The 21,348-nt window shown below is 37.3% G+C and overlaps 1 protein-coding gene and 1 pseudogene across 1 annotated transcript; both read right to left on the minus strand.

Annotated features, from left to right (window-relative positions):
* Positions 1 to 2,047: 2,047 nt before the first annotated feature.
* On the minus strand, positions 2,048 to 8,754 carry LOC136279661 (uncharacterized; annotated as a pseudogene).
* Positions 8,755 to 9,161: 407 nt separating this feature from the next.
* On the minus strand, positions 9,162 to 11,714 carry LOC131787377 (uncharacterized). Its single transcript, XM_066163600.1, has 5 exons — positions 11,668 to 11,714; positions 11,256 to 11,331; positions 10,494 to 10,582; positions 9,630 to 9,768; positions 9,162 to 9,364 (listed from the first exon to the last, which is right to left on the minus strand). The coding sequence occupies exons 2-5, from the start codon at positions 11,326 to 11,328 to the stop codon at positions 9,162 to 9,164; spliced, it is 504 nt and encodes a 167-aa protein (XP_066019697.1). The 5' UTR covers positions 11,329 to 11,331; positions 11,668 to 11,714.
* Positions 11,715 to 21,348: the final 9,634 nt, after the last annotated feature.

Genomic DNA, 21,348 nt, shown 5'->3' on the forward strand with positions numbered 1-21,348 from the left:
ATCTGAAAGCTTGAAAAGAAAACTCAGCTTAACTCTTTTTGTCTTCAATTTGATGATTAAATGCCCCAAAAAGAAAAGGGTAAAATTATCCTAAAACGGCTTTTGAGTAGAGAAACATAGAAACCTATAATAAAATTTAACCCTGGGTTAGCGCTAATCGGCCTTCAAACAACAGAGCCCAGGTGATAAAGGGTGATTGTATGACACATAACACCACATGGAGGATACCCTCTTTATTGATGAGATTTGAGAAAAGTACAAATAGGCTTCCATTGAAGAACCGACTAAAGCTACTGATGGTGTAAAATGCCAAAGAAAAGCTGCTGTTCTTTTCTCTCACCGAAGCCTTTATTTCTCATCGCCTTAAAGGCCGATACACTAATTCGCCGCGAATTATAGTTACCATCGGGCTGCAATTCAGGAGCTTCGTTTCCATAAATGTATTTTCTGTCTTTAATTACCTTGGGCATGCTGCGAATGAGAAAACTTTAGAAATCATAGACGTCACAGACGTGCTTTGATAACTGGTGAAGATTGTGCTTCCTCCTCCTCATGCTTGTGTATCGCTATCACCATGGGTTTTAGCCAAGATTGACCAATCAAACTGTAATACTGTGTGACAAGTTAATAAGGTGTGTCTTATGATTTATATATAATTGTCATGCACATTCGAATAAGAAAATCGTATCGAGATTAAATCAACTCCAGCGATATCGCAGCGTCCATTTGATCTCAAATCGCGCTGAAATCCCAACTTATTAAAACGATAAGTAAATGCTGTCCCAAAGCTCCAGAGAACAAATTACTGCCAATCACTTTCTTTGGATCACAGTGCTTCGCATTCTACTTCCTATAAAATGCCAAAAGCTTGCAATGTCTTTCAGTGCATGCGACATGTAAACAGAGACGCCTTTTTTGAGGATGGCAGATTCATAATAGCACTGGCTTCAATAGCTCTCGTGCATGGATACACAGACTTGTGCACGTCAGCTTATGAAAACCTGACACTTATCCATGAGGGGGGGAGGATACGACTACGTGCAAGCTAATCTTACATCACAAATTATACACATTGGTTCCTCAAGTGAAATCTGTCTTCACAAGTGTTATTGTTTTCTCTATAAGGCTAGAAATTATTCCGCATTCTTCATCCCATCTTTTTAATTGATTTTCATGTAATTTTCTCAACACTATTTCATAGGCCAAATAGTGAATACACAGAGCTGGATGAAGATAGCCGTAAGTAGGTAATTTTACCTGAATTACCAAACTAAGGTGTAGCGACACAATTAAAACTTTGGAACAGTTTCCAATGTATATTATAACATAGCTAGCAGAGCCGCGCAATCAAATTCAGTATACGTAAGCGTGCTCAAAATCCCGATAGTGCACGCTGATAACGTGAGCAAATCGCTTCGCCAGAAATTTTTTTTCGCGCGAGCGGCCATTGTTAGCGCGGGGACAAGTAATATAATTCGCGACAATAATGGATACAAACAATTTTCCGACCTTTTCCCTTGGGCTAGAGTTCTTAAATAAGTTCTTAAATGAGGCGATTCGCTTCACTGTCCGAGGGTGATATGCAACAAATTCCACCGGCTATGTTATGAAACAATTGGTTCATGCTTTTAGCTGTGCACTATCGAGTTATGGAGCACGTGGGAAGTTTGGAAAGCACTCAAGAAGCTAGAGTTGCCCTCGGCTATTGCCTCAGGCAACTCTTACACTTCTTTCGTGCTTTCTTAACTTCCCACATGCTCCATAACTCGATAGTGCACGCTAAAGTATGAACCAATTGTTAAGTATAATGTGAAAGTTGTACTTGGATCAACTTGGAACAACAAACTCTACTTGTGAAAGGATACATGTACTTAAAAACTGAAATTGTTAGATGTTGACAAAAGTTCCCTGTTTGTTTTTTTCAGATCAAGCACCATTTGATCCAAATGCTAAAGCAGACAGATTTTATATAAATGTTGAAGTAAGATAAAGATTTGAAGGGACCTTTTGGTCTTATCTCTTCTTATAAAATTCCATTTTAAACGTCTTTGTTTTACTTTGTTTTATTTTGTTTTACTTTGTTTTATTTTGTTTTATTTTGTTTTATTTTGTTTTAACAATTTTTAAGTTAGTTTCTTTATATAATACTTGGAAATACAGTAATACCATTGCTGACTGACTAATAAAGGATTACTTACAAAACTAATTTAGCTTACACTGCCACAGTAACTCTGATACCTATCGTGCATTACTGATGCAAAGTCTGTTAAGACCCTTAACTTACTTACATACAGAAATAATGATTTGCATAACATTTGATCTACATTATATAATTTTTTTTAAAACGTTAGAATAAATGCATTGCGCACAAAATGACAGAATAATTGCAATAATTGTAGTAATCACAACATTAATAATGATGATTAGATTTACATTTATGTCTTCCAAACGCTTCATAAGATGCTAAGCTGTATCAAGCATTTAGAAACTTTATTTTTAATCTAGAACAAGTCTCACGTTGCTGTTCTGTATTTTGTAGTCCTGTGGCTCATTAAGACCTTAGGCTATCGTGTTGAGTGAAATGTTTCTGTAGTTATATTTTTTTACAAAAGAAAATTCATTTTATAATGAAAAGATTTGATAGCCAAAAGGCCAGCCCCCTCCTGTTCATTCGTAAATTAAGCGTTCGCTTTCCCCTCACGCGTGTAAGAGAAAAAAATTGATTGAAAATCTTCGTTTCAATCAATATTTTTGGCGTCTTCGATTTTCTTGGGTAAGCTGCAAGTGAGATGATTTAAGAAATCATAGACGTGCCTTAATAACCGATGCAGATTGTGCTTTTTCTCCTCATGCTTGTGTATCGCTATCGCCATGGTTTTTGCTATGATTGACAGAGTAAACCGTGATCTTGTGTGACAAAGGAGTGCCTTTTGATTTATCATTGTCATATTTGAATCAGAAAATCCTAGTGAAATTGAATCAAGATTTAAGCACCTGTCAATGAGCAACTCCTACAATATCGTGGCGGCAAATTACTTTTCCATCGCGCTGAAATCGCAGCTAACTTACACGGCTTAAGATTAAAAGATAAATAATTCTGTCCCAGACTTCCACCCACTTTCATAAGAACACAGGGCTTTGCATCCTACTTCCCATATGGTTGCAAATGCTTGCAACGTCTTTAAATGCATGTTGCATGGCGGGAAGTACTTAGAGACGCCTTCCTTGAGGATGGCAGATTCACTATAGTGCTAGGTTTAAGTAATGGATCTTGTCATCGTCAACTTCATATCCGCTTTGGCTACAATATAATTTACTGAGGCATCTCGACTTTCTTCGAAACTAAGCACTACCAACCAGTTAACCCTTTAACCCCTAAGAGTGACCTGCATCTAATTTCCCCTTACAACTGATATCACCCCTGAATCAAACATTAAGGTCACGACAATCATGGAAATGATCACCAACTGTCCTTGTCAGCGCTTCAGGAAATGTATAGAGAACAGTATGGAAAATATGTACACCGATGTCAGGGTGTAAAGGGTTAACTGCTATAATGTGACTTCGTAGGTTTGCTTAGTCTTCGCTGACTTTGTGCGTTTTCTATATTTTCGTTGACTGTGTTTCTTCGTAGATTTCTTGAACTTTGTGTCTTTTTCTAAATCTTTGTTGACTGTGTGTGTTTGCTAGATTTTCGTTAATTAGTCACCTAGTGTTATGTGAGATTTTACTATCTTCCCTAGGGCAGTCAAGAATCCCTGTTCTTTCTTACTGAAAAGGACACAAGGTGACACGTCTTTTCTTCGATTTCTCTTTTCTTGAGAAGAGTCGTGATCGTGGACTTCATGGACTGCAAGAAAAGAATCATTTACTCCATGGCAAATAATGCAGAGGCATTGTGGGATCAATGATTAGGACTGATACTGGTACAAAAGGAATGAGTGTTCTGCTTTTTCGGTTTTTTCCGTGCTATTTCTCATTTTATAACTTAATAAATCCATTTCTTTATTTTTTTCGGTTTTTTTCCGTGCTATTTCTCATTTTATAACTTAATAAATCCATTTCTTTATAAATTTTTACTGGAAAAAAATTCCCAGATCATTGACACTTATTAGGCCTTATGCAATCTCCTTCACTCAAAGCCAACCAACAGACCGAAAAATTGGAGAGTGTGCTGCCGCAATTTATCCCAGTTTCTGGAATACAACGTGAGTCAAAGTACATTGTATATAAATCAATCAGTCACCTCACCGGCAATTTTTCAACATGCGATAAGCTTACAAAAAGTTTGACACATTCGTGTACCCAAATAAGTATGTGGGGGTGAAAAAGTGAGACAGAAAGGATCTTTTACCCATGCTACGGGGACCCATGCGCTATAAGAGAATTAATATACGGGACCTACCTTTTTGAAACGCACTTCGTATTTCTCATCCTCGCTCTCTGTTGTTGCTGTTTCTGGGCTGGTCTTCTGTTCACCTGGCCTGATCTGCTTGGGTTTGGCGCCAGGGTCTGTACATTGTCGTCTCAAGTCCTACGCAGCAAAATAAAATAAAGGTTACGTTAGGAATGAATAGGGTCATGTCTTCAGGGCTGCCAAACATGAAGAACTGCTTGACAACAAGGGTGAACCCGTGAATTTTTTATTTGAGGGTCCAACATTTTATTCAGCAGACACAATTATCTTCTTTTTTTCCATTATAGCCTTTATAAGCAAAAAGTATTTAAGATAAGAAAAATTAAAATATTTAAATTTGATTAGCAATATACGATCATGTCGTTGGAAGAACTTTGGTTTCAGACAAGTGATATGAATACCCAGAGGTCAAGTGGGGGTAAGGGAGGGGGTGGGGGGAATCAGCCATGCCTACCCTGGGTCCGCCACGGGATGATAAATTTTCAATGCGACGAAGACCAGAAAAAAGTAAGGAACGAACAGACCGCGTGTCTTCTAATCAAACAGAGAGAGGATGGAAAGAACATGAAAATATGAGCTTTATCTAAACCTCCCTTTTTCGACGCGCAATTCATTTACTTCATTCATTAGATAAATTTTACCTTTTTAGAGTGACACGTCTTTCCAGTCGCTCCACATGGGTCATAGTGTGTACCTTCAGGACGACTTTCAGGCTGCAGTTCATAGAGACAAAAAAAACAATTTTTTTATTAGACTTCCTTATATCCCTGATATTTCTTGTCCGTTGTGTTTGAGTTATTAATTTGTTAACAACTTTCCAATGTTGAACATTTTCGATGAAAGCCCCCTAATCTACTCCTTGGTCTCTTCGAAAACGAAAAGGAAACTATTAGATTATTAGAATGATATATCGTTCGATTTTGTTATCTATGTCAACCAAGTCCTTCCGTCATGAAACAAAATAGTGCAGCTCAGAAGGTATTAAGTTCAATCTACTTGAGACCATTTGCGATTTCTTCTTCGAAAATGCATACAGATATGGCAATTGATGCCAAATCCTCATTTTCAATGGATAACAGGTATTCTTACCGGTGAGAATAGACCTCTCCACAGCTTTTCCAGCATATCAACCTGTCCCTGTCGATTGGTCTGAAGTTGCTGGAGTATACAAAAATGCTTTTTTCTTCGTCGGTCATTTTTTCTTGTGCCATTGCCAAATACTCAACTCGATGCATCACATCGTTGTCTTCTGCTTGGAGACCATAACAGGCGAAGTCGTAGAACTCTCGTTTCACCTCCTCACTGCATTTACAACACTCTGCCAACATGGAGACGACAGAGGTGTACAACTCCTGTAGACTCACACTGAGTTTCGATAAAAGGTCCAGCGTGACAGGAACTTTCAGTTTGTCTTCCCATATTTCTGGCACTTCCAACAAAGATGTTACATTTTTACGAAGGAGCTCGTGGAGGTCTTTCAGTTTTTCTTCGATTTTACGCTCTGTATCTCCTCGATCTAGTGTGAGAGAATTTCCGGTATCTTCTGAATCATCCTCTCGGACAGAGTTATCGAAGTTCTCGGCCAAATCCTACAAAAGGACACAAAACTTGTCATCAGAGGAAAAAGAAGAAAATTGAGTTATAATTAATACATAGCGGGTTTAATGTCTACAAAAACTATGTGTCTGGGTTGTGATGATAACAGCTGACAATATTCTGTCCCCATTACTAAAAGCCCATAATGTAGTGAGTAATGGCACTCGTTTTCATGCAAGTGATTCGGGGAAAAGCAAAACAGCGCACCATTCTTGTAAATCGGCTCGGGAAATTTCTCAAAAAGTAAGTCCATACTCAAACGGAAAATTGCAAAAAAATCACGATGATTTTTAATTCTTGTAAAATATATTTTTTTTAATTTTGTTCGGAAAATATGAGCTATTTCTGTAGCGTTCAACATAGATTACGTAACATATGCCTACCAGTTCTGACTTGTCTTCTCTTATTCCAGCCAACTCTTTTTCCAGTTTTAAAGTTCTAGTCTTCCACTCTTGAACTCTGTGTCACATATTAAATGAAAGATAAAATTTCAGAAATATCTTTTGGTTGATAATAATTTTTTGGAGCATTGAGCAATTGAGAGAATCATGGAAATTTATCCCAATCATATTGGAATGAGCTGTAAGGTATATCTGATATCTTAAGAAGCAAAAATAAAAACAGAGCAGAAAATGTGGTTACCAACCTCTTGGGAAGTTTTGTGAAGCTGTTGTTTTACCCTAGATAGTTCCTCTTCTAGTTCTTGAATTCTCGTGCGTAATTTCTGGCTCTGTTTATTAAACAACATAAAGGAAAATAAACTTTTTGGTTTTGTGTCTATCAAAGAGAAATTATCAGATAAAGTATCCGTTGTTTGACAAGAAATGGTTCGTTACCATGCTGGTTGGAAACGTAAAGAAAGATAAATATCCAACTAGCTGCCCATTAGAAATTAAAATTATTTACCAACCTCTTCTAAACTATCTTGAAGCTGTTTTGTTATACTCTGCTTTTCTTCTTCGACCTCCTGCTTTCTCACTTGCAATTGGTGGTGCTGTTTATTGATAAACGTAAGTCCGTTTTAACTTCGTATTACGTAATTCTGTTAAAAATCAGAAGAACTAAACTTGCAAATAATTTCTCACCTCTTTTTCCGAATGCTTCCGGTTTTTCTCTAGTTCATCTGTTATACTCTTCATCTAAAATAAGATAAAAAAATCAAACTTTAAAATTTTGCAGGCCCATGACTCTTCTATAAGCTAAACTCTTGCTTAGCCAATGACTCTTCTATGGGCTAAACTCTTGCTCAGCCAGCAATTCTTCTATGGGCTAAGCTCTTGCTCAGCCAGTAATTCTTCTATGGGCTAAGCTCTTGCTCAGCCAGTAATTCTTCTATGGGCTAAGCTCTTGCTCAGCCAGTAATTCTTCTATGGGCTAAGCTCTTGCTCAGCCAGTAATTCTTCTATGGGCTAAGCTCTTGCTCAGCCAGTAATTCTTCTATGGGCTAAACTCTTGCTCAGCCAATAACTCTTCTATGGGCTAAACTCTTGCTCAGTTCAAATTTTTAACGGAGAGAACGTTTTAGATCTTACAGAGGACTTTATACAGCCACTTATACAGCAAAGATTTTTAGGAAGGCTTAAGTGCCACTCTCGCTAAGAGCGGTCCTCTCGACTTTCCGTCGGAAAAAAGTTTTCTTTTATTTTTTGCCCATGAAAAGGGTTTAGGACACATGTTTCAAAAATAGTTTAGTTGTTCTCCAATTCTCTTTTTGTGCGTCGCCACAAGCCAAAAATCATTTTTGGCCAGACCACCTCTGTGAACAGCGATCGAAAGTGTCAATTTCAAAGATTTTGTCCAGTGCGCAGCCTGCTACAAGTTACAAGGTATATTCAGTTAGTTCACAGACAAAATATGGAAACTTCAGCTGAAATATTTTTCATACCAGCGTAATCAGAGGAGACCCTGCTCTTCGACCTTAATTTACATATCAAAAATTCACTACTTTGTACGAAAGAATTCTCAAAATGCAGGCGTTGATCGGGCCGAAAAAGCATATCAGTGCATAGTTTATACACCAATGAGGTCACGGATTGCCTCAAACCCGCGGGTTTATCTCTAGCTTCCATCCACCAACTTCTTAAAAACAACGCAAATCCCTGTGTTTGCTCAATTGCGCTCGTGTCAAATATCATTTGTATGATTCTTGGAATTGACCAAGATCTCCTTTTGACAGTTCAAACTTCGTTCGTTTATCTTCTACGTTGAGAACTTTAGGTTTTCACAGCAACTGAATGGAGATTAGATGCCGATTTGTCCTAAAACGTCGTGTAAACGTGATCGGTCGTAACGCTTGCGCGCTTGCGTGATTTACAAAGTAGACAAAGGTGATCGGAAGGCGCCTTCTCGATAATTTACGTTGAAATATCAGGTCATGAATTATGTACACTGTGGAGAAGATCAAAATTAAAGAATAAAATTTGGCACTCTGGTCATAACAGACATATCGCGTTGCTTAAAAGGACACAAAAACAAGTTAAAATAGGTTGCAGTATTTATATTTACAAAACAACACGCATACACTCCGAAACATTTCTGGCACTTTCTCCCGAGATTTAGTATACGGAACCCGATGAACTAACCCTCCTATCCTTGTAGCAGGATAGAATTCTGTAATCCGTTACATCCACTGCACGGGGGATTGGCCTATGCAGCTTCACCAGAGCCCTGTTAGCCAGCATTACCTGTTTCCACCTCTCACGACGAGGACGTAGGGTTGGACTTTTGAGAGGTATTGACATGATATACCTAACTTTAATATTCACGAATTCTCCCCTATGAAAAGCAGAATTACCTGAAGCTTCGAGAAAGCTTATGATATAGTCCTACGTATTAAACAGAGAAAAAATAATACAATTAAGAGCTTGAATCAACAGCGTTAATAAACAAGAATAGCGTTTCCTTCAAATTATACAACAGCAGCTACCGAAAAAAAAGTCAGACTTGGGTGTTGAAAGTCATCATCGCGATTCCTGAAATATTTTTCAAATTTTGATCGAAAAAACATGGTAATTTCGTAACAAAAACCTGGAACCAAGTCAATTGTTGTCTATTTCTGACTTAAGATCCACAATTGGTTTTTACGTTGGTGAAATCGTTCCCGGCTCTGTGGTATGAATGAACGAGTTCATGCAACCAAACCAAAGGTCTACTCTGCCAATTCTTCGCTTTCATCACATATGTAAGACTCACTCCTGAGGCGCTTTAAACACTCCTCAATCTCATCAAGAGCTCGTTTAATCTGTGGGGTTGTTGAATTTTTACCCTCTCGGTAAGTGTAGGTCGCCTTTGCCACACACTCACCGTTCAGACTACTGAATGTCACGGTAACAGGTCCTGCCACGTCACCACCTATTTAATTCAAATTATTCATACAATGTAACATAAACTTTTGACGATTTGTTTTGAAGTAAGTGTTTCCATACACCTGAACATATAAGCTGAAGAAACTCTACCAGATATGGGACTGGGAAAGAAGGTTAAGAAGAAGGATAACAAACATTGCATACGTCGGCGAGGAATTAAACCCTCTGGCACCACCACTGAGTAAAATGAAGGCTGAGAGCAGTGCAAGATCACTTTTTAGCAAAATCAAAGAAAAACAGCGGACACTTACGAGGAATTTCCTCTCCAAACAGAGAAAGACCATCTCTCGATACCCATACTTTCACGGACTTATCGCCAAATGTTGCCCAACCTGTTTCCATTGAACGTGAGAGTTCTTCATCTATAACTGCACGAAATAATCCTCCGCCCTAAACGAAAAGGAAGGGGAAAAATACCTGAAATTCATGCCTTTTGCATGTTTGTTTGTTAGCTGGAGTTCACTAATATCATGAGCAGATGTTGGTGTGTTTGTTTGTTTATTAAATTACGGAAATGTGATCATTCTTGTTGCCGGAGTTGTCAGGGTTTTCCCGCAAGAATTTGCCAGGAGATTTTTAACTTTCTTTAGCGAATAAATAAGTGTTTGCGCTCTTTCTCACTAAGAATTCGCTTAATAGCAGTAACCAGTGCACGAAGGCTATCACACTCGCGATTTAATCCCCGTTTTTCGTACAAACTGTTGCATAAATTCCGAGTGAATTTTGTTCAGGGCCTCCGGTCCTACTTTAACGCTTTTGTCATAGCCGTTTTTTAAAGCCCAAAACTTCCCAACCTTTATTCAGTTTCTTGTGCTTTCTTGGGTGTAACGTTGTTACTTTATCCTAACTTGTCCGCCATTTTGTTTTTTTGCGCTTTCACGACTCTCCTGTCAATCAATTTAATTTCATCTTTCTGCACTTAATTTCAACTTTCTGTACTGCTTGAGATAAATTGACGTGTTCTCAACCAACGAGAATGCTAAATCTTTGCAAGCATATCATTACCATGAAAACAAAGAGAAACTCCTTCCCAAATGGTATATTATTCAATAATATCTCTAGTTTTCGCTCCTGTAACTTTGATTAACAAATCAGAAGACAAAACACGAATCTACCTGCAAAGGCCCCTCTGCGGGTTTCATTCTCGCATCTTGTATTCGTAGAGATATGGGTCGGTTGAGAGCTTGGGCAGGACATGCGCTCGCTGTATGAACAATAGTGCAAAATTGAGCAATTTAAATCTAAGACGAAGTTCCAGACACAAAGAAAGTAAAAATGAAATCACATCATCTAGTTACATATTAGTAAGAACATAACGAATATAGTTGTTATGTGTTTTACTATTTCGAAATGCAGCTTTATAACATGATTGGGTACGAGATAGGATGTTGTTCACTTTACCTAGTGATCATATTTGTATGGTTACCATTTATCCACCTCAGCGGAGATATAAAGAAAAGAAAGTTTTCCCCAGGAGTACAACAGAATGCCCAGGCCATCGCTCGAATCCAGACCTCTTCACCCGTATTCGAGCACGCTATTTACTGGCCTACGTCAATCCAGATCTACATCGTGTAATTTACACCTCCATAATTAGAGTAATACCAGTGATAATTAAATTTGTGGCTAACACTGAACCACACGATAAGTGTTTTCCAAACCAATGCCTTTTCATGAGTTTTTTTTCTTTAAATTAGCTGTCGATAAAGAGAGTCTACTTCTTCGGATTTCGATGTCCTGTTTCAGCTTAGCGTTTCAGGGAAAAGTTTATAAGCTAACTTCTTTAAGTTTTTTGTCTCATTTTTTCCCGTAACTTTGTTACAAAAATCAGGCCTACCCAGTCTCATCTTAGATACTATTTTCTCGGCCAACCTCACCTTCAGACGGGATACCGCTGTCAGATTTTCCGGAAGAATCACTTTTGTCGCTTATCAAACAATCTTCCTCCATCAACTACAGTACATTAGAGAAAAACACATACATATTTACTTTAAGAAATTAATATCCAACTGTGTCGGCATACACCATAAACGTCGGAGATCTTAAAATCAATTCAAAACCAAATGTTCGAAATCGGAAAATAACAAGCATATACTAAATAAGTTGGCTGAGCTCTAACCTTAACTGTTACAGACGATACATACCCTAAAAACAAAACCTAGTTGATCGACCAAAGTTCAACCATAAAAGGGTCCAGTCAAACAAATAACAGGTATTTAACAAAAGATTTTACTAGTTTTCTGATTGCCTCTCAAGGTGCACTGATACAACTACTAAAGGTTAATGTACCCTGATTGGCTTTGTCACTCGATCCTCTTGCGTTGTTTCTTGGGCACTGAATATTCCATTCTGAGAAACGGTTTCTATATCAAATAATCGAAATCATTATCACTCGGTTTGTTGAAATGTCTAAGATATCAATCCAAAATTACCCAAAGTAAATTTTAAACATTAAAATTACCAACCAAAATAAATCTATGCAAACCAAAGGAATTTTGACGTGTATGTCATACTTTCAATTTATGTTAAAAAGTGGATAAACAAGCTTTCCTGGCCCACCTCCTGAGGAACTTAAAGCACTGTCATCGCTTTGAAGGGCATCAGTGGCGGTTGAGGGAATCTGATTTTGTAGTTAGTAAAAAAGAAAAAGAACAATCGATTTAAAAGGTGCCTCATTTGTGCCAGAGATGCTGGATGTTCATTTCATTTACAATGAAGTCGATTCAAAGAGTGCATAGGACAGTTTTGAAAGATATGAGTGAGGTTTTGTCCCAATTAAGAAAGTAATTATGCTCATTAGCCTATCTAGATTGTATTTATCTCAATTAATCTAGATAATGCACATATCTTTTCGCATTCACATCATTCCATTTAATCACACCATTACACCAAATAGTATGTCAAAAGAATGCCTTGTTTAATTGAAAATGTTACCTCATTCTGTTCTTGATTTCTATTGGTCAACATTGAGGTCCCTGATTTCGTTTCAACTGTTAAAGCGGCCTCGAGACTCTCCAAATGGATGTCTTGAAATGAATTGAAATGCCGTACGTTTATGATTACTGTGTCAATAGTCTAATTTTGGTAGACTAACGGATGCTCTTAAATTCTTCGGCTAAATTTCGATAGCTCGAGTTTCTTGTTTCCACGACGTGGATAATGTCCTTTCACTACTTCACTCTACTCTCCGGCGACTAAAGTTTCTAACAGAAAATCTGAACTAACCAACATCGCACAAAGAGTTATGACATGACATATGAAAATCAGAATTACCTGGTGAGTTGGGAGCGTTTAGGTTATCACCCTACGTATTAAACAGAGAAAAAATAATAGAATTAAGTGCTTGAATTAACAGCATTGAAAAACAAGAATGGCGTTTCCTTAAATTATACTATACACTAACCACTGAAAAGAAAATTCAGACTTGGGCGTTGATAGTCATTATCGCGATTTCTGCAAATATTTGAAAATTTTGATTGAAGTAACATGGTAATTTTTGTAACAAAAACCTTAATTGCTGTCTACTTCTGATTCAAGATCGACCACTGGTTTTTACTCTGTTGAAATCGTTCTCGGTTCTGTGGTCTTGCTTACGAATAGAATGAGCAGAGGTCTACTTTTACTAAATTCAGAATTTTTTTTTTTAATTAAAAAATTATCCGCTAAAATTTACTCAGGACCCCCCTTTTCCAACCAAGAGTAGTATGCAGTGAAGGTGTCTCCTGAAGAAGGACTGCTGCATTATATTTGAACTGGGTTAGGAGAGAGTAACGGGAGTGCTAGATGATTATCTTTGATAGATTATCTTTCACCATTTTCCACTGTATTCTTTCTCTCATTGAATGAAATTCCTAGTATAAAAACAAACTTGAACATGATAACAGAATTCACTTACAAGCCACCCAGGATTATTTGTATTCATATCGCGTTCCCATTGCGTCGTTTCCAAAGCGTTTTCTAAAGAATTATCAAGTTTCAAAGAGTTAACACAATTACAACAAAAGGAGAAGCAAACTAAAAAAAAATATTATCTGTGACTAATTTTGACGATTCATTTTAAAGTAATTAATTGACAGGAAAATGTCAACCATCTCTCTACAATTCGGCCACAAGAAGCTTAATTCATTTGAGAGTTAAACAATTAGTGAACATTTAACAATTGGTTCATATGTCAGCGTGTGTTCATCGAGATATGAAGCACGCGGGAAGTTTGGAGAGCACGAAAGATGCATAAGAGTTGCTCGAGGCGTAGCCGAGAGCAACTCTAGCTTCTTGAGTGCTCTCCAAACTTCCCAAGTGCTTCATATCTCGATGAACGCACAGACGACGTTTGAACTAATTGTTTTATAACATTTTCAACCCGAAGGAAAATTTTTTTTCTCGAGGGATTTGTTTGCTGACGTCATGAGCATGCACAATAGGAATATGAAGCATGCTCGCGCAATTGAATTTGATTAGACAAAGTTACTAGCTATGTTATAATCGTTTTTTACTTTCACATAATCTTACCTCAGGATCAGAGAAATGCATGTCTTCGCAACTAAATTATCCTAAATACCATGACTGACACAATAATTCTCAAAATCAACGCAATACAGTTAAGACGATCATTTAAAGTTGGTAAAACAGGGAGCTTTCAAGCTCCTGCTCCGGACTTCGGTACTTTGCAAATGCCTTGACACATCAGGATGGTTGAAAATAAAACTTAATCAGTGATTTTGCTTGCACCTTGACTTATATGACATTCAGATGTTATTCAAATCGCCTCTTTCCTAACTGAAGGAAATTTAGTCAATTAGATTCTTACATACGCCGATCAACCAATTTTCAATCCATTATTCCGTTATCTTATGACACGTGTGGCGAAGAAATTTACAAAACATGATCATATGTTTTGTAATTTTTCACTCTAAATATTTGTATCAAATGAGAAGAAAATCAATGGACCCATACCTTTCATGATGTAAGAGAAAATACAAATTAAAAAATCAACTTGCCTGTTGAGTTAGTTGTTTTCAAAGATGTGACTGTTGTAGCGGATTGAGGTGTTTGTGTCCATGACACCTTAAATAAACAGAAATTTCTTTAATCAAAGTAATGACTTAAACCCCTGCAGCTCAGTGGAGTTATGAATCTTGTGATTCAAGTTCTGATTCCAAAACACCGGTAAAAAGCACCAGTGGGACCGTATAAATGGCGTCTCTGCCCTAAATAGGGATACTGTAATTTTGCTTATTTACAAGTAAAATTCATTGTTGAACACATGTGAGAAAATAAATGGTAGGTTCACTACGTGCGTTATCATTTAAAAGATCACTTACAGTCTGGCCATTTTTAGAGTTGTGGTAGAAGCTGGTGGACGGCAAATGACCTGACATGAAAACGAATTTATGCTTTACATGTTAGTTTCAGGTTTGAAAGGAAGAGTTTGGTAACAACCAGAGAAGACAAAAATTGAAGAAAAAGTCGTCCTCGTGTACCTTGTAAAGATGAAGGAGTTCCTCTTGCAGGTGACACCGAGTTGAAGACCGGCTGATTTTGAAATATGGAAATATTGTTGAAAAAATTATTTCATTTTTTATTCGAAACCATTTAATTTTGGCGTTAATAAATGCATCTTTATGAGCATTCAGGAATGTAATCTAACTTTTCATAGAGTTTTGGAAATTGCCAGTAGTTGAAAAAATTACATTTTTACTATTGGTCTTTGCGAGCAACTTTGTCACACCAATCACCAATGTTTCTGTTGAAAATTTATTCTTTATCGTTCACTATCTGGAGACAACTTTTCAGTCTTGATTAAGAAAATCAAATAAGTTCACACATTTTACGAATGGCTTAGCGCAGAGGGGCATACCAGAAAGTAACGAAAACGAAAAGATTCTAAATCCGGAAGTATCGAGGGTATAATAAGCTTCAAAACTGAACGGTGTTATGATTGTTTTATACATCGTGTGTACCTCGTCCTCCAGGACTAAATACAAGGCCGACCCGCCTTGTACTTTTCTTTTAATCGTTCGTCCATCCCAAACACGGTGTTCACCATGAAAATTTAATCGAGCGCTAGTCTGTCCGTCTCGTGTTGCACACGAAAACCTAATAAGACAAAAAAGTTAAAGAGGTTTGGTTTGCAAAAGTGATTCTTCAAATTTCTTTATAAATCAAAGTCATGTGAATCGTTCTGCGCTGGTTTACTAATGAGTATCATTACCATAGTACGTTATGAAGTACTTACCACACAGTCTGCATTTACCTTTTATTTGACAAGATAGGGGAGAACTTGTTTTCAAGCAAGTTTCTCACATCATCATCCTTCATGTCTTGGAAAAATTTCACGCGACTTTGGTACTGTTTTCCTTTCCTCAATTCTGCAATTTCTGATAGGGTCAATGTCTTTGATTCCTCTTTGCTAAGTAGATAGACATTTTTTTGGAATACTTCCATACCTAAATAAGAAGCATTGGATAAGATGACGTGCAAACTCTTCATTTTTTTTTTCTTTTTTCTTTTTTCTTTTTTCTTTTTTTTTTTTCATAAATTAGAATAGTGAAATGCACTTAGTCCAACTAATAATACTAGATAGAACTCTCTATTTGGTCCTACTTCTAAAGGTATATCTCCCTTTAAAGATTTTATGAATTTGTCGTTCTCAACAGATGCCAGCCTAGCTGTTTTCGCTGTTTTGTTCCGCCAACAATGAAATCTCTTCGGTTTTTATCCGTGGATGTGCAGAAAGTAGGAACCAGTGATGCAAAATCTTTACATTGCTATCATAATTGCCATAAAATAATGCTTTCTTTACAGCAGAAGTATAAATAATAATTCTTTAGTTTCTTCATCTTGAATACTAATCCACCAGCTACCCAAAGTCTTTTTAGTTTCCAGAAGCCCAATTCTGTTCATTGGAATCACAGGGTCACTGGTTTTAAGTCACTGTTTATTCTAAATTCTCATCTGCATAGTTTATCCACGGGCGAGTTAATCATAGCGTCACTTTGATCTTTCTCGTTTCCCCATTCACTATATCTAATCGCTGATTTCAGCCACCTCTAAACAGGCAACAGATCAACTATCAACTATGAGCTAACAAAATGGTTTGACTACCATTTTTTTGATGAATGAATAGCTTGTAAAGAAGGAACAAGTGTGAAACAGCTCGGTTTTAGTTCATCTGCTTTTCCTCCAGGTGATTATTTCCAAGATACGCCTGTGAGAAAAGCCAATCAAACGAACCCACTAGGAGCAAAACTCTGCATATTCGCTCCGGCTACCCAGAAATTCTTCGCGATACAACAGATGAAACGTAAAAACACTCGCAGGTAATTTATGCGTAAACGAAATCCACACAGAAAACAATATGACAACAAGTTAAGCAGTAACGATGCATCACATACGATGATGTTCCTTTACGCTCGTATTCCTCATTCCAGGGTCATTTTACAATAAAATGGAATTAAAGACCACCAATTCTAGCCTTCTGATGAAGCGTTATTCGGATATCGCAAACCGTTTGAACTTTCAAAATTATGGTTCCATCATTAACAGACAAGGATTGGTTAATGCTGATTGATCCTTATGACATTACATACGCTTGTAGGGTTAATGTTGGACGTCAAAGACAATTAAAACATATATCTCCTTTAAAGTCATCTTCTTTAGACCGAAAACTAACCTTCAAACAGTGTTGAGGTCTTATTAGTTCTATTTTATTTCATTAATTTTCTATGAAAAAAAATAGGATTCCGCAGGTTGCGGAGGTTCCGAGGTCTACTGATTCATAGTTAGTAACACCCGACAGGAAGACACAAAATTTAATCAAATTGACAGTGACACAAATTCACTTGTTCTGAACCTCGCTAAGAAGTTTTGTTATTGCCAGTGAAAAGGAATTACTACGTTTCCCCCTTTCAGAAGTAAAACTCGATCAAGATTTTTCCGCTGCGACGTTGCTATGGCGCTATTTTCTGATTTAGTTAATGCTGCCGCTATGTGTCACTAATGCTGCCGCTATGTACGAGGGTACTCAAATTTCACTTATTTGATCTTATTTTGGTTCTTCACGAATTTTCGTACGGCTCGCAAAGTTTCCATTCTGTTTCATTCTACGCCTATGAATGTTTTGTCTCAGATTTCCGACAGCAAATTGTCGAGTACGATATCCCTGTTTCATTCTGACAGTTTGTCTTTGTAACATGAGTGTTGAACTGTAAGCGGAGATGCAAGATGCGTTCTACATAACAATCTAGCCACAAAAACAAGTCAATTTTTTCTCTCACCTGAGAAATGTACACCACTGGCAGTTACAGAGTAGTCGTAAAAGCGTACAGGACTTCTTTAATTTCGGTCCTTAGCGACTCGATGAGTCATGAAACTGAAAGCGACGGGGTGATTTTGCATTGAATATATACACTGAATGATCACTTGACCATCACAACTGAAGAAATTGACTTGCTAATGACATTTATGTTCACTCAATCTTAACAGTTTTTTCAAACTGAGTGCGAATTGCGAAGTATCAGACATGAACGGATTCGGAAAACAGCACTCTCTTTTCAGGCAGGAAGTTAAAAAGTAGTAATGACCAAATGATTTGAATACCAAAATAACACTGAATAGCCGTGTTTTTGGTCATATTCGACCCTAAAATGCCTTCAGGGGCTAACAGGAAGTCGTAGTTGCAAAACGTCAGGAAAGAGTGACTGAGCCATATTTTTTCTCAGAGTAAAGGAGAAGATGTGGAAGGGTTGCAACAGTCAAGCATCGTTTTACCAAGGTGGACGGAGACTGCAATTGCACCGAACGGTGCTTTCGCCACTTTAACTTGAATATTTTTACAGAAGTAAACCTTCTTTCGTGGTCTAGAAAGTTCAATCATTTTCGTCGCATAAGTCAAATCTCGTCTTGCGCAATAAACTCAATTCTAGATATCGATCCGACTGTTGGAGACATGTTTCGCTCGTGTTTGGCAGAAATAAAGAATGCAGTCTACATGGAGGCCATACCGCTAAAAACAAGCCAAATTTTCCCTTACCTGAGAAATAAAAAAAACAGGCCAAGTGCTTTGGCATACATAAGTGAATGATCACATGACAGTCGTACAGATTATTGACATTCTTGCAAGATGCTTTTAAATGCCTCATTGATGTTGTGTTGTATTTACGCAATAAGGAGTCATCGATATATAAGAAAATGAACAAAAGCCTCCCTCAGCTCAAAAATGGAAAACACTGAAAACATAATAAATATAAATTAGCCTGATGTGACCGAGGCAGGCTCTTGTGTTGTTATGGGAACAAATAAAAGGGTGACTAAAAAGAAACTGAAAATAATATAATCACAGTAGAGAATCTCTCATAATACATATTTATGACTGGTTCGCCATCGATTATCTTAGTTCTCAGCAAAGGCTTGACAAAAATAGCATTAAATAGTCATGTGACCATATCGTTAATCTAATATCGACAATTAATACTTTCGAAATCCACAGGAAGTCGTGTGTTTACTTTAGAATCCTTATTTTACCGCTTCTATCTTTTCTTACTTCTTACTTCTTTCGTCTTTCTCTTTTCACGACCACTTCGAAATATAAACGCGATGCGAGAATTTGAGGACAAGATTGAATATCAAGCGTTTGAAAACTATAACATATCTGGGAAGGCCGCGTGCCACCCAGCATTCACTATCAGATAAGGCAGTGAACATTCATCGTCCACATCGGCAGCACGGCGACTCATTATTTTAAAAAATTGGAGCTTTGAGTATATGAACAGACAATTTATTACCAAAAGCTTAGATCCTCGGGCTTCCGACGATCCATTGCACGTCTGCAAAGTTTTCGTCTGAGTCAAGCTATTCATTTGAAATAACAATGTTATAAGCACATTCATTCGGTGTTGCTCGTTTATCTCGTGTTTATGTTTAGGTTTATTTCGTATGCACCTTAGACACTGGTTTTACGCGGAGTTTGATACGATTGTAAAACCAGATTAAAAAGCATTTCAAACCGAAACCGAAAACAGATACAAGGGTCTAATGTTATAATTAGACTGACGAGCAATTTCGATCGAAACGCCGGAGACAGGGGGTCGAATTGGACTTACATTTGAAGTGATTATCCATCAAAATTCAACTTGACAGCGCTCCCTGGACTCTTAGGAGAATACTTAAAAGAGTCATCCTCCGCTTAACTGAGAAATTTCTACTGACTGTTCTTATTATGAAGAATATAGCCAGTTCGGTCGGTAAAAAACCTGACTTGATCAATATTCAATGACTGAATGAAAAGCGTCGTTGATTTCATTCTGTTTTTGACGAGAATTCAAAGCAGTATCCCATACTGAAAGTCATCGACTGATTCAAATGAAGTTGAAGGTGCCTTCACTTTTGATGCGAAATTCATTTTGTATTTAATCACAGGCGTCTCGAGAAAAAGCAAACGATTAATATATGAAAGTGTCTCGAGACGTGAGCTTAGGACACCTGTGATTAAATAAAATGATTGACGGTACTTAAATGGAGAACAATTAATTGACGCGTCGTTATACGGCAGACTGAAATTTATTCAAAGCTGTTTTCATTTCTCCTTGAGTGACCTTAAATCTTAGATTATGTGGATGGTCATGTGACTATACACTTTCAGAGCCTCCATGCCTATGGTTGGTAACACGATATAACAAGACAATAGGAAGCGCCGTAAACAAGTTTGACCACTGAATAAAGGGGGTAAGTTTCTCAAGAAACTGTGGTGCTGCGTCGGTGGGAGAGTATAACAGGGTAATTTAGTATTATCAACTGAGTTGATAACGTGAATTGGGCACCGTAAAGGGTTTAAAGGCTTTAACTCTTTATTTTTATTTTATTAGCTTCGCCAACTTTGTATTAAATATACAGAAACAAAACAAAAAATGTAAATGATACAATACAGGCAGGGACTCCACAACAGCTTACGCCAATTACTGCAGGCCCGGAACACATAAAATTGAATTAAAAATTGCAACAAAATTAATAAGTAGTTAGTAGCAAAAATCGATGTTTCTTGTCAGATTATGGGCTTTGTTACAACTTCTGCAGATAGACTTAAATGAGCGAGTTCAGGGTTATATGATTTACAGAGAGATTGCTTATAGTAACTGAGTAGGTGTGCCTTGAATGAACTGAAAGAAATAGTTACGGAAAGACCAGTGTCATCAGCTAGAGCGTTCCATATTCTCACGGTGCGGATGAAAAAAGGGCCAGTTTAATCAGTCTGACTTTATAGGATTCCTCGCAGAGGAAAGGCAAGTTGTGGATGTATTTGTAGCCCGGCGCTTTACGATGGCCAGTTTACGTTATCAACTTAGTTGATAACACTAAATTACCCACTTTGAACATTGCCGCATTTGTTCTACCTAGAATCCCAGGAGGTGAAAATTTTTCGTTTGCAGTAGTTTTGATCACAAATATTGATTAAATTTCTTAGCTCTACCTTGAAAATTACTATGGAAGTGGCCCTTTGTATAACAAAATTTATTTAAGAAAAGAATAAGCCTGGTAAGCTTAAAGCGAAAAAAAAAAATAAAAAATAAAAAAAAATAAAAAAAAAAAAAACTTCGCTGACATCCTATTTTTAGCGAATTGTGACATCTCAGCCTTTGTCATGTGTAAGTAAGCGGAAATAATTTGACTCAGGGCGCGCGAATAAAGAATCACGCGATTACTGCACTTTTTCTTACGCGAGTCACTCTTTGCATGTGCCTCTTCAATTCTCACCTGACTTTTTCAGCTCCTGCCACACAATCTTCTCAGTCTCAGTCGATGACACTTTCTTGTAGTTTTACAGTTAGCAAAGTTGAGGAAATGGCGTGTACCTTTTGAAAAATCTAGCCAGACAATTAGTTGTCGATTTGTTACATGCACTTAAAATAATCTGGTCAATTTTTACAGAGAACTAAGCCAGAAGTGTCTATATTTCGTTCAAATACGGAGTGTCAT

Source organism: Pocillopora verrucosa, chromosome 3 (genome assembly GCF_036669915.1).
Source record: "Pocillopora verrucosa isolate sample1 chromosome 3, ASM3666991v2, whole genome shotgun sequence".
NCBI lineage: Eukaryota > Metazoa > Cnidaria > Anthozoa > Scleractinia > Pocilloporidae > Pocillopora > Pocillopora verrucosa.

What these genes read in the sequence shown, in the direction of transcription:
- LOC131787377 (XM_066163600.1), bottom strand. Translation starts at nt 11,328, where the DNA reads ATGGAGGAAGATTGTTTGATAAGCGACAAAAGTGATTCTTCCGGAAAA. An exon ending in CAGCGGTATCCCGTCTGAAG is followed by an intron (nt 10,583 to 11,255) that starts GTGAGGTTGGCC and finishes TTGTTCATACAG; the next exon opens with CGAGCGCATGTCCTGCCCAA. An exon ending in GTTTGGAGAGGAAATTCCTC is followed by an intron (nt 9,365 to 9,629) that starts GTAAGTGTCCGC and finishes TGAATTAAATAG; the next exon opens with GTGGTGACGTGGCAGGACCT.